At 40.4% G+C, this 13575-nt stretch overlaps 1 protein-coding gene across 1 annotated transcript in view; it reads right to left on the reverse strand.

Annotated features, from left to right (window-relative positions):
- The window catches only part of FAM180A (family with sequence similarity 180 member A), a 46637-nt gene extending 33479 nt beyond the window's left edge, over positions 1-13158 (reverse strand). Inside the window, exon 1 of the mRNA XM_056569941.1 lies at positions 12918-13158. Within this exon, the coding sequence (XP_056425916.1) occupies positions 12918-13158 (241 nt within the window). The remainder of the gene's footprint in view (positions 1-12917) is intronic.
- Between the last annotated feature and the right edge of the window lie 417 nt (positions 13159-13575).

The following is a 13575-nucleotide window of genomic DNA, read 5'->3' on the forward strand; positions in this document are numbered from 1 at the left end:
TGTATGTGTATTATATAGGTGCTGTATGTGTATTATATAGTATATGTATGTGTATTATATAGGTGATGTATGTGTATTATATAGGTGATGTATGTGTATTATATAAGTACTGTATGTGTATTATATAGGTGATGTATGTGTATTATATAAGTGCTGTATGTGTATTATATAGGTGATGTATGTGTATTATATAGGTGATGTATGTGTATTATATAAGTACTGTATGTGTATTATATAGGTGATGTATGTGTATTATATAGGTGATGTATGTGTATTATATAGGTGCTGTATGTGTATTATATAGTATGTGTATTATATAGGTGATGTATGTGTATTATATAGGTGATGTATGTGTATTATATAAGTACTGTATGTGTATTATATAGGTGATGTATGTGTATTATATAGGTGATGTATGTGTATTATATAGGTGATGTATGTGTATTATATGAGTACTGTATGTGTATTATAGGAGTACAGTATGTGTATTATATAAGTGCTGTATGTGTATTATATAAGTGCTGTATGTGTATTATATAGGTGATGTATGTGTATTATATAGGTGATGTATGTGTATTATATGAGTACTGTATGTGTATTATAGGAGTACAGTATGTGTATTATATAAGTGCTGTATGTGTATTATATAAGTGCTGTATGTGTATTATATAAGTGCTGTATGTGTATTATATAGGTGATGTATGTGTATTATATAGGTGATGTATGTGTATTATATAAGTGATGTATGTGTATTATATAAGTGCTGTATGTGTATTATATAGGTGATGTATGTGTATTATATAGGTGATGTATGTGTATTATATAGGTGATGTATGTGTATTATATAAATGCTGTATGTGTATTATATAGGTGATGTATGTGTATTATAGGAGTACAGTATGTGTATTATATAAGTGCTGTATGTGTATTATATAGGTGATGTATGTGTATTATATAGGTGATGTATGTGTATTATATAAGGGCTGTATGTGTATTATATAGGTGATGTATGTGTATTATATGAGTACTGTATGTGTATTATATAAGTGATGTATGTGTATTATATAGGTGATGTATGTGTATTATATAGGTGATGTATGTGTATTATATCAGTGATGTATGTGTATTATATAGGTGATGTATGTGTATTATATGAGTACTGTATGTGTATTATATAGGTGATGTATGTGTATTATATAGGTGCTGTATGTGTATTATATAGGTGATGTATGTGTATTATATAGTATATGTATGTGTATTATATAGGTGATGTATGTGTATTATATAGGTGATGTATGTGTATTATATAGGTGATGTATGTGTATTATATAAGTACTGTATGTGTATTATATAAGTACTGTATGTGTATTATATAGGTGATGTATGTGTATTATATAGGTGATGTATGTGTATTATATAGGTGATGTCTGTGTATTATATGAGTACTGTATGTGTATTATAGGAGTACAGTATGTGTATTATATAAGTGATGTATGTGTATTATATAAGTGATGTATGTGTATTATATAAGTGATGTATGTGTATTATATAAGTGCTGTATGTGTATTATATAGGTGATGTATGTGTATTATATAAGTGCTGTATGTGTATTATATAGGCGATGTATGTGTATTATATAGGTGATGTATGTGTATTATATAAGTGCTGTATGTGTATTATATAGGTGATGCATGTGTATTATATAAGGGCTGTATGTGTATTATATAAGTGAAGTATGTGTATTATATGAGTACTGTATGTGTATTATATAAGTGAAGTATGTGTATTATATGAGTACTGTATGTGTATTATACAGGTGATGTATGTGTATTATATAGGTGATGTATGTGTATTATATAAGTGCTGTATGTGTATTATATAGGTGATGTATGTGTATTATATGAGTACTGTATGTGTATTATAGGAGTACAGTATGTGTATTATATAAGTGCTGTATGTGTATTATATAAGTGATGTATGTGTATTATATAGGTGATGTATGTGTATTATATAGGTGATGTATGTGTATTATATGAGTGATGTATGTGTATTATATAAGTGCTGTATGTGTATTATATAGGTGATGTATGTGTATTATATAGGTGATGTATGTGTATTATATAGGTGATGTATGTGTATTATATGAGTGATGTATGTGTATTATATAAGTGCTGTATGTGTATTATATAGGTGATGTATGTGTATTATATAGGTGATGTATGTGTATTATATAGGTGATGTATGTGTATTATATAAGTGATGTATGTGTATTATATAGGTGATGTATGTGTATTATATAGGTGATGCATGTGTATTATATGAGTACTGTATGTGTATTATATAGGTGATGTATGTGTATTATATGAGTACTGTATGTGTATTATATGAGTACTGTATGTGTATTATATAGGTGATGTATGTGTATTATAGGAGTACAGTATGTGTATTATATAAGTGCTGTATGTGTATTATATAAGTGCTGTATGTGTATTATATAGGTGATGTATGTGTATTATATAGTATATGTATGTGTATTATATAGGTGATGTATGTGTATTATATAGGTGATGTATGTGTATTATATGAGTACTGTATGTGTATTATATAAGTGCTGTATGTGTATTATATAGGTGATGTATGTGTATTATATGAGTACTGTATGTGTATTATATAGGTGATGTATGTGTATTATATAGGTGATGTTTGTGTATTATATAGGTGATGTATGTGTATTATATAGGTGATGTATGTGTATTATATAGGTGATGTATGTGTATTATATGGGTGATGTATGTGTATTATATAAGTGATGTATGTGTATTATATAGGTGATGTATGTGTATTATATAGGTGATGTATGTGTATTATATAAGTGATGTATGTGTATTATATAGGTGATGTATGTGTATTATATAGGTGATGTATGTGTAGTATATAGGTGATGTATGTGTATTATATAAGTGATGTATGTGTATTATATAGGTGATGTATGTGTATTATATGAGTACTGTATGTGTATTATATAGGTGATGTATGTGTATTATATGAGTACTGTATGTGTATTATATAAGTGATGTATGTGTATTATATAAGTGATGTATGTGTATTATATGAGTACTGTATGTGTATTATATAGGTGATGTATGTGTATTATATGAGTACTGTATGTGTATTATAGGAGTACAGTATGTGTATTATATAAGTGCTGTATGTGTATTATATAGGTGATGTATGTGTATTATATGAGTACTGTATGTGTATTATATAGGTGATGTATGTGTATTATATGAGTACTGTATGTGTATTATATGAGTACTGTATGTGTATTATATAGGTGATGTATGTGTATTATATGAGTACTGTATGTGTATTATATAGGTGATGTATGTGTATTATATAGGTGATGTATGTGTATTATATAGGTGATGTATGTGTATTATATGAGTACTGTATGTGTATTATATGAGTACTGTATGTGTATTATAGGAGTACAGTATGTGTATTATATAAGTGCTATATGTGTATTATATAGGTGATGTATGTGTATTATATAGGTGATGTATGTGTATTATATAAATGCTGTATAGTAATAATACTTTGCCTCCATACTTATACTGCATACTGTGAGCCCCCTCACACCCACATACAGCACACACTGCATCATATACAGACCAGACCTGTCTTGGAGCAGCTGCCGACTTATATATAAACATTACCTGCAGTGAGCTCATACAATGAGGTCATACGGTGAGGTCATACAGTGAGGTCATACAATGAGGTCATACAGTGAGGTAATACCGTGTGGTCATACAGTGAGGTCATACTGTGAGGTAATACCGTGTGATCATACAATGAGGTCATACAGTGAGGTCATACCGTGTGGTCATACAGTGAGGTAATACCGTGTGGTCATACAATGAGGTCATACAGTGAGGTAATACCGTGTGGTCATACAGTGAGGTCATACAGTGAGGTAATACCGTGTGGTCATACAATGAGGTCATACAGTGAGGTCATACTGTGTGGTCATACAGTGAGGTAATACCGTGTGGTCATACAATGAGGTCATACAGTGAGGTCATACCGTGTGATCATACAGTGAGGTCATACAGTGAGGTCATACAATGAGGTCATACAGTGAGGTCATACCGTGAGGTCATACAGTGAGGTCATACCGTGTGGTCATACAGTGAGGTCATACGGTGAGGTCATATGGTGAGGTCATACAATGAGGTCATACAGTGAGGTCATACCGTGAGGTCATACCGTGTGGTCATACAGTGAGGTCATACCATGTGGTCATACGGGGAGGTCATACAGTGAGGTCATATCATGTGGTCATACAGTGAGGTCATACCGTGTGGTCATACCGTGTGGTCATACGGTGAGGTCATACAGTGAGGTCATACCGTGTGGTCATACAGTGAGGTCATACTGTGAGGTCATACCGTGTGGTCATACAGTGAGGTCATACCGTGTGGTCATGCCGTGTGGTCATACGGTGAGGTCATACAGTGAGGTCATACCATGTGGTCATACAGTGAGGTCATACAGTGAGGACATACCGTGAGGTCATACAGTGAGGTCATACCGTGAGGTCATACCATGTGGTCATACCGTGTGGTCATACCGTGTGGCCATACGGTGAGGTCATACCATGTGGTCATACAGTGAGGTCATACCGTGTGGTCATACAGTGAGGTCATACAGTGAGGTAATACCGTGAGGTCATACAGTGAGGTCATACAGTGAGGTCATACAGTGAGGTAATACCGTGAGGTCATACAGTGAGGTCAGTGAGGTAATACCGTGTGGTCATACAGTGAGGTCATACAGTGAGGTGATACAGTGAGGACATACAGTGAGGTCATACAGTGAGATCAGTGAGGTAATACCGTGTGGTCATACAGTGAGGTCAGTGAGGTAATACCGTGTGGTCATACAGTGAGGTCATACAGTGAGGTGATACAGTGAGGACATACAATGAGGTCATACAGTGAGGTAATACCGTGAGGTCATACAGTGAGGTCAGTGAGGTAATACCGTGTGGTCATACAGTGAGGTCAGTGAGGTAATACCGTGTGGTCATACAGTGAGGTCATACAGTGAGGTGATACCGTGTGGTCATACAGTGAGGTTATATCGTGAGGTCATACAGTGAGGTCATACCGTGTGGTCATACAGTGAGGTCATACAGTGAGGTTATATCGTGAGGACATACAGTGAGGTCATACCGTGTGGTCATACCGTGAGGTCATACAGTGAGGTAATACCGTGTGGTCATACAGTGAGGTCATACAGTGAGGTTATATCGTGAGGACATACAGTGAGGTCATACCGTGTGGTCATACCGTGAGGTCATACAGTGAGGACATACAGTGAGGTCATACCGTGTGGTCATACCGTGTGGTCATACAGTGAGGTCATACCGTGTGGTCATACCGTGAGGTCATACAGTGAGGTCATACGGTGAGGTCATACAGTGAGGTCATACAGCGAGGTCATACCGTGAGGTCATACAGTGAGGTCATACGGTGTGAGGGGCCACGTGTAGCGCCTACTGGACCCCCTGAGAACGTCTGACTGCACTACTGATGAATTGTGAATGAATATATATTAGTTCTATATGATATTTGCCGAGCTTACAGCTTATGTTTTTGTTTAAATGTTTTTGTGATCTGTAGGGAAACCTACCAGTAAGTGTTCAGTTTTTCTGCAGTGCCCCCACAGGAGTAATAAGGAATTACACAATTCCTATTTAAATTGTTGGGCTGTCTGCAGAAAACATGGGTGTTCTAGGTCCTCCAGAAGGAGACAGGGTGCTTTATGGCGGGAATGTGATGACACCTTCCAGTATGTGTTTTCTTGCAGTGCCCCCACAGGAGAAATGGGATATTACACAATTCTAATTGAAATCAGTGGTCTGTCTGCATAATGTATAAATGTTATAGGTCCTCCAGAAAGAAACTGGGGGCTTAATGAGGATCTTTGGGAGGCAAGTGTTTAATTTCCCTGCAGTGCCCCCACAGGAGAAACAAGGTATTACACAAAGCCAATTGAAATCAATGGTCTGTCTTTGTAATACACGGATGTTCTAGACCTTCCAGATATAGGCAGGGTGCTTAATGGGCGATCAGTAGGGGAACCTTGCATCAAATGCTACATTTTCCTGCAGTGCCTCCACAGGAGATACAGGGTATTACACAATTCTATATGATATTTGCCGAGCTTACAGCTTACGTTTTTGTTTAAATGTTTTTGTGATCTGTAGGGAAACCTACCAGTAAGTGTTCAGTTTTTCTGCAGTGCCCCCACAGGAGTAATAAGGAATTACACAATTCCTATTTAAATTGTTAGGCTGTCTGCAGAAAACATGGGTGTTCTAGGTCCTCCAGAAGGAGACAGGGTGCTTTATGGCAGGAATGTGATGACACCTTCCAGTATGTGTTTTCTTGCAGTGCCCCCACAGGAGAAATGGGATATTACACAATTCTAATTGAAATCAGTGGTCTGTCTGCATAATGTATAAATGTTATAGGTCCTCCAGAAAGAAACTGGGGGCTTCATGGGGATCTTTGGGAGGCAAGTGTTTAATTTCCCTGCAGTGCCCCCACAGGAGAAACAAGGTATTACACAAAGCCAATTGAAATCAATGGTCTGTCTGTGTAATACCTGGATGTTCTAGACCCTCCAGATATAGGCAGGGTGCTTAATGGGGGATCAGTAGGGGAACCTTGCATCAAATGCTACATTTTCCTGCAGTGCCTCCACAGGAGATACAGGGTATTACACAATTCTGATTTGAAATCAACGGTCTGTCATATGGATGTTCTAGAACAGTGGTCTTTAATCTGCAGACCTCCAGATGTTGCAAAACTATAACTCCCAGCATGCCCGGACAGCCAACGGCTGTCCGGGCATGCTGGGAGTTATAGTTTTGAAACATCTGGAGGTCTGGAGATTAAAGACCACTGTTCTAGACCTTCCAGATATAGGCAGGGTGCTTAATGGGGGATCAGTGGGGGAACCTTGCATCAAATGCTAAATTTTCCTGCAGTGCCCCCACAGGAGATACAGGGTATTACACAATTGTGATTTGAAATCATTAGACTGTCTGTGTAACGTATGGATTAGAGATGAGCGAACTTACAGTAAATTCGATTCGTCACAAACTTCTCGGCTCGGCAGTTGATGACTTTTCCTGCATAAATTAGTTCAGCTTTCTGGTGCTCCGGTGGGCTGGAAAAGGTGGATACATTCCTAGGAGATTCTTTCCTAGGACTGTATCCACCTTTTCCAGCCCACCGGAGCACCAGAAAGCTGAGCTAATTTACGCAGGATAAGTCATCAACTGCCGAGCCGAGAAGTTTGTGACGAATCGAATTTACTGTAAGTTCGCTCATCTCTAGTATGGATGTATAAGGTCTAATAGGTACCGGGCATTTTATTTTGTCCCTCTATTCTTAAATGTTGCAACCCTGTTTACAGTAGAAGGGTCCATGAAGGGGCGGGGGGTTGCGTAGTCGCATGGCACAGACAGGATTCGCTCATTCCCAAAATTCTCTCTGTAAAACTAATCATCCAGGTCGGCCCCAACTTCATGTCAGCGAGTTATATGAACCCAGCGTTCCAGCTGACGCTTGGCTGGGAATAAAGGAATGAATAAAGTGAATCCAAAGAATTAGGATTTGAGTAGATGCAGCAGAGCTGAGTTTGTTATGGAACAGTTTCTTCTGGATACCTACATGTAAAGTCTAGCGTTAAAGGGGTTATCCAGGACAAAACTTTCTTTTTTTCTTTTTTTTTAAATAAATCAACTGGCTTCAGAAAGTTAAACAGATTTGTAAATTACTTTTATTAAAAAATCTTAATCCTTTCAGTACTTATGAGCTGCTGAAGTTGAGTCGCTCTTTTCTCTCTAAGTGCTCCCTGCTGACACCCGTCTCGGGAACTGTCCAGAGTCGAAGCAAATCCCCCATAGCAAACCTCTTCTACTCTGTGCAGTTCCCGAGACAAGCAGAGATGTCAGCAGAGAGCACTGTTCCCAGACAGAAAAGAACAACTCAACTTCAGCAGCTGATATTTATTGGAAGGATTAAGATTTTTTTAATAGAAGTAATTTACAAAACTGTTTAAAGGGGTACTCCGGCGCTTAGACATCTTATCCCCTATCCAAAGGATAAGGGAAAAGATGCCTGATCGCGGGGGTCCCGCCGCTGGGGACCCCCGTGATCTTGCACGCTGCACCCCGTTAAAATCCGTCCCCGGAGCGTGTTCGCTCCGGGTCTGATTACTGTCGATCACGGGGCCGGAGCGTTACGTCACGGCTCTGCCACGTGTGATGTCACGCACCGCCCCCTCAATGCAAGCCTATGGGAGGGGGCGTGACGGCCGTCACGCCCCCTCCCATAGACTTGCATTGAGGGGCGGGGCGCGATGTCACACAGGGGCGGAGCCGTGATGTCATGCTCTTTCGCTCGAGTGGTCAGGATCCGAAGCCTCCAGCGTTGCCGGAAGCCATTGAGGTGGGTGCTGCAGCCGAGATCCCGGGGTCCCCAGCAGCGGGACCCCCGCGATCTGACATCTTATCCCCTATCCTTTGGATAGGGGATAAGATGTCTAGGGGCGGAGTACCCCTTTAACTTTCTAGAGCCAGTTGATATATATAAAAAAGTTTTTTTTTTCGTGGAAAAAATTCCCCTTTAAATTCTGGGCTGCAACACCCACTTATAACAATAATTTCAGTGCCCAAAATCATGGTCACTCAGCTTTCCCAGGAGACTGCATGGCATACAACTCTGCTATAGTAGGCAAGTTACACAGCATCCCCCCCCCCCAGCTGCCGTCCGCCTAACAGCAAGAAAAGTGTGTTTGTTAAAATAAAGCCGGGGATTATCAGCACAGGCTTCTGGAATTCCTGACATATACAGACAGATGTAGCAGAGCTGAATGCGCGGTTTGTAATGTTTATAATTAGGAGCTAAAATTATGTAGAAAGTTTTATTCTAATCTCTATGGAAATCCAGAATTGATATATTGTGCTATGACCAGGAAGGACAAAGTCATCTCTGCTACATCTGTAAACGTGTTAAAATATTATGGGCGACGAGCTGGAAAAGCTGTGTTGTCAGATGTTCCTGGTTATGTGGCAGAGTTCAAAGAAAGCTGTGTGACTGTAATAGTAGCCATATTGGTTGCCACTCACAAACATTATAGAGATATAGCAGAGTTGAAGGTTAGAAGTAGGAAAGATGCAATTGTTCTATGTAGTAGAGCTGAATTTGTCCTGTGCAGAGCTGAATGTGTGAGATGTAGTGGAGATAAATATTGGGGGATGTGTTACAGGTGAGTTTTTCGTGTGTATGTGGAACTGACCGTGTCTGGTGGAGCAGAGGTGAATGTGTCCTATGCAGCAGAGCTGAATGTGTCAGGTTTAGCAATAGCTAAAATTGTTCTATGTAGCAGAGATGTAGTTGTCAGGGGTAGCTAAGGAGAGCTAAAGGTGTAGTAAGGTGTAGTAGAGCTGAATGTGTCAGGTGTAGTAGAGCTGAATGTGTCAGGTGTAGTAGAGCTGAATGTGTCAGGTGTAGTGGAGCTGAATGTGTCAGGTGAAGTGGAGCTGAATGTGTCAGGTGTAGTAGAGCTGAATGTGTCAGGTGTAGTAGAGCTGAATGTGTAAGGTGTAGTGGAGCTGAATGTGTAAGGTGTAGTGGAGCTGAATGTGTAAGGTGTAGTGGAGCTGAATGTGTAAGGTGTAGTGGAGCTGAATGTGTAAGGTGTAGTAGAGCTGAATGTGTCAGGTGTAGTAGAGCTGAATGTGTAAGGTGTAGTGGAGCTGAATGTGTAAGGTGTAGTGGAGCTGAATGTGTAAGGTGTAGTGGAGCTGAATGTGTAAGGTGTAGTGGAGCTGAATGTGTCAGGTGTAGTAGAGCTGAATGTGTCAGGTGTAGTGTAGTGGAGCTGAATGTGTAAGGTGTAGTGGAGCTGAATGTGTCAGGTGTAGTGGAGCTGAATTTGTAAGGTGTAGTGGAGCTGAATGTGTCAGGTGTAGTGGAGCTGAATGTGTAAGGTGTAGTGGAGCTGAATGTGTAAGGTGTAGTGGAGCTGAATGTGTAAGGTGTAGTGGAGCTGAATGTGTCAGGTGTAGTGGTGCTGAATGTGTAAGGTGTAGTAGATCTGAATGTGTCAGGTGTAGTGGAGCTGAATGTGTAAGGTGTAGTGGAGCTGAATGTGTAAGGTGTAGTGGAGCTGAATGTGTAAGGTGTAGTGGAGCTGAATGTGTAAGGTGTAGTGGAGCTGAATGTGTAAGGTGTAGTGGAGCTGAATGTGTAAGGTGTAGTAGAGCTGAATGTGTCAGGTGTAGTGGAGCTGAATGTGTAAGGTGTAGTGGAGCTGAATGTGTCAGGTGTAGTGGAGCTGAATGTGTAAGGTGTAGTGGAGCTGAATGTGTAAGGTGTAGTGGAGCTGAATGTGTAAGGTGTAGTGGAGCTGAATGTGTAAGGTGTAGTGGAGCTGAATGTGTCAGGTGTAGTGGAGCTGAATGTGTCAGGTGTAGTAGAGCAGAATGTGTCAGGTGTAGTGGAGCTGAATGTGTAAGGTGTAGTGGAGCTGAATGTGTAAAGTGTAGTAGAGCAGAATGTGTCAGGTGTAGTAAGGCTGAATGTGTAACGTGTAGTGGAGCTGAATGTGTCAGGTGTAGTAGAGCTGAATGTGTAAGGTGTAGTGGAGCTGAATGTGTAAGGTGTAGTGGAGCTGAATGTGTAAGGTATAGTGGAGCTGAATGTGTAAGGTGTACTGGAGCTGAATGTGTAAGGTGTAGTGCAGAAGAATTTGTCCTATTGAGGAAGGCTAAATGTGTCAGATGTAGCAGAGCTGACTGTGTAAGTTGCGTGCAAATGAATGTGTCCTATGTAGGAGAGCTAAATGTGTTAAATATAGCAGAGCTGAATGTGTAAGGTGTGGTGCAGACGAATTTGTCCTATTGAGGAAGGCTAAATGTGTCAGATGTAGCAGAGCTGAATGTGTACAGTGCGTGCAGAGGAATTTCTCCTATGTAGCAGAGCTGAATGTGTAAGGTGGGTGCAGGTGAATTTGTCCTATGTAGCAGAGCTGAATGTGTACGGTGCATGCAGGTGAATATGTCCTATGTAGCAGAGCTGAATGTGTAAGGTGGGTGCAGGTGAATTTGTCCTATGTAGCAGTGCTGAATGTGTACGGTGCGTGCAGATGAATTTGTCCTATGTAGCAGAGCTGAATGGTTAAGGTGCGTGCAGATGAATTTGTCCTATGTAGCAGAGCTGAATGTGTAAGGTGGGTGCAGGTGAATTTGTCCTATGTAGCAGAGCTGAATGTGTAAGGTGCGTGCAGGTGAATTTGTCCTATGTAGTAGAGCTGAATGTGTACAGTGCGTGCAGGTGAATTTGTCCTATGTAGCAGAGCTGAATGTGTACAGTGCGTGCAGATGAATTTGTCCTATGTAGCAGAGCTGAATGGTTAAGGTGCGTGCAGATGAATTTGTCCTATGTAGCAGAGCTGAATGTGTAAGGTGGGTGCAGGTGAATTTGTCCTATGTAGCAGAGCTGAATGTGTAAGGTGCGTGCAGGTGAATTTGTCCTATGTAGTAGAGCTGAATGTGTACAGTGCGTGCAGGTGAATTTGTCCTATGTAGCAGAGCTGAATGTGTACGGTGCGTGCAGGTGAATATGTCCTATGTAGCAGAGCTGAATGTGTACGGCGCATACAGGCGAATTTGTCCTGTGTAGCAGTGCTGAATGTGTACGGTGTAGCAAAATCTCTGTGAGCAAAACAGTCGGAACTCCCCACTGATACATTTCACCTGCTCTGATACATTGTAACAAACTATCAGGGGTAAAATAGAGATTTGTAGGGCTGCTGATGTCTTTTCCCCTTGGAAATAGTTGTCCAGACTAGATGTAATTGTAACAAACCCTCAGCCGGCGAGAAGTATGAGGTCTATGCAGGTTTTCACCAGGTATACAATGTTGAAGACTATTAAAGGGGTACTCCGGTGGAAAACATTTTTTTTTTTTTTTTTTTTTTTTAAGAACTGGCGCCAGAAAGTTAAACAGATTTGTAAATTACTTCTATTTAAAAATCTTAATCTTTCCAGTCATTTTTAGCAGCTGTATACTACAGAGGAAATTCTTTTCTTTTTTCTTTATTTTTTGTCTTGTCCACAGTGCTCTCTGCTGACACCTCTGTCCGTGTCAGGAACTGTCCAGAGCAGCATAGGTTTGCTATAAGCATTTTCTACTGCTCTGGACAGTTCCTGACACGGACAGAGGTGTCAGCAGAGAGCACTGTGGACAAGACAAAAAAGAAATTCCAAAAAGAAAAGAATTTCTTCTGTAGCATACAGCTGCTAATAAGTACTGGAAGGACAATTTTTTTTTTTTTTTAAATAGAAGTAAATTACAAATCTGTTTAACTTTCTGGCACCAGTTGAGGTGTTGCAAAACTACAACTCTCAGCATTCCCGGACAGCCGTAGCACTTGTCTTGTCCACAGTGCTCTCTGCTGACACCTCTGTCCGTGTCAGGAACTGTCCGGAGCAGCATAGGTTTGCTATAAGCATTTTCTTCTGCTCTGGACAGTTCCTGACAAGGACAGAGGTGTCAGCAGAGAGCACTGTGGACAAGACAAAAAAGAAATTCAAAAAAGAAAAGAATTTCCTCTGTAGCATACAGCTGCTAATAAGTACTGGAAGGACAATTTTACAAATTACAAATCTGTTTAACTTTCTGGCACCAGTTGAGGTGTCGCAAAACTACAACTCCCAGCATGCCCGGACAGCCTACGGCTGTCCGGGCATGCTGGGAGTTGTAGTTTTGCAACAGCTGGAGGCACCCTGGTTGGGAAACACTGCTTTAAATAGATAGGGTGCCATGCTCTCCTACCTCGGTGCCACTTGCTGCGGGTGACGTTGGCCTCCACATGGCTGTAGAGTAGCAGGAGGAGGCAGGTCTGGAGGTACATGACCTGTGGTGGGTTGACCTGGGCAGACTGTGGGGTCGGGGTTCTTCCCTGGCTCCCGGGTGCAGCTCCAGTAGTCGGCTCCTGGGATCTCTGAGGCTGCTTGTACTTGTCTTGACTTATGACTGGAGCAGAGATTTTTTTATTTTTTTTCCCCTCACACATCTGGAATGAGTCAGGAATGCAGCACGTGAGGCGGGGAACCCAAACACTGTCCAAATGTCTCCACCACTGCCCGGCAACCAGCCTTTAGGGAGGTCACATGACACCTCACACGAACAATTCGGCACCTTAGGGTGCGTTCACACTGAGGAATCGCAAAGGAATCCTGGCTTAAAAATTTTTGCCGCGGAATTTACGTGTTTTTTTTTTTGGCACAAAATTTGCGCAAATTTTTTACGAAAATCGTAGAATATAGGAGGAAAATGTATTTTTTTCTTTTTTCTTTTTTCTGGACTACAACCACCAATTGGAATTCCCCTTTTTTTTAAATTTATTTATTGATTTGTTTTTGTAAATTCCGCTCGCAGAATTCCGTTCCGCTAGAAGAAGTCAATGGTAAAAAAAATTCTGCTTGAAATA

The sequence above is a fragment of the Hyla sarda genome, chromosome 4 (assembly GCF_029499605.1).
Source record: "Hyla sarda isolate aHylSar1 chromosome 4, aHylSar1.hap1, whole genome shotgun sequence".
In the NCBI taxonomy this organism is placed as follows: Eukaryota; Metazoa; Chordata; class Amphibia; order Anura; family Hylidae; genus Hyla; species Hyla sarda.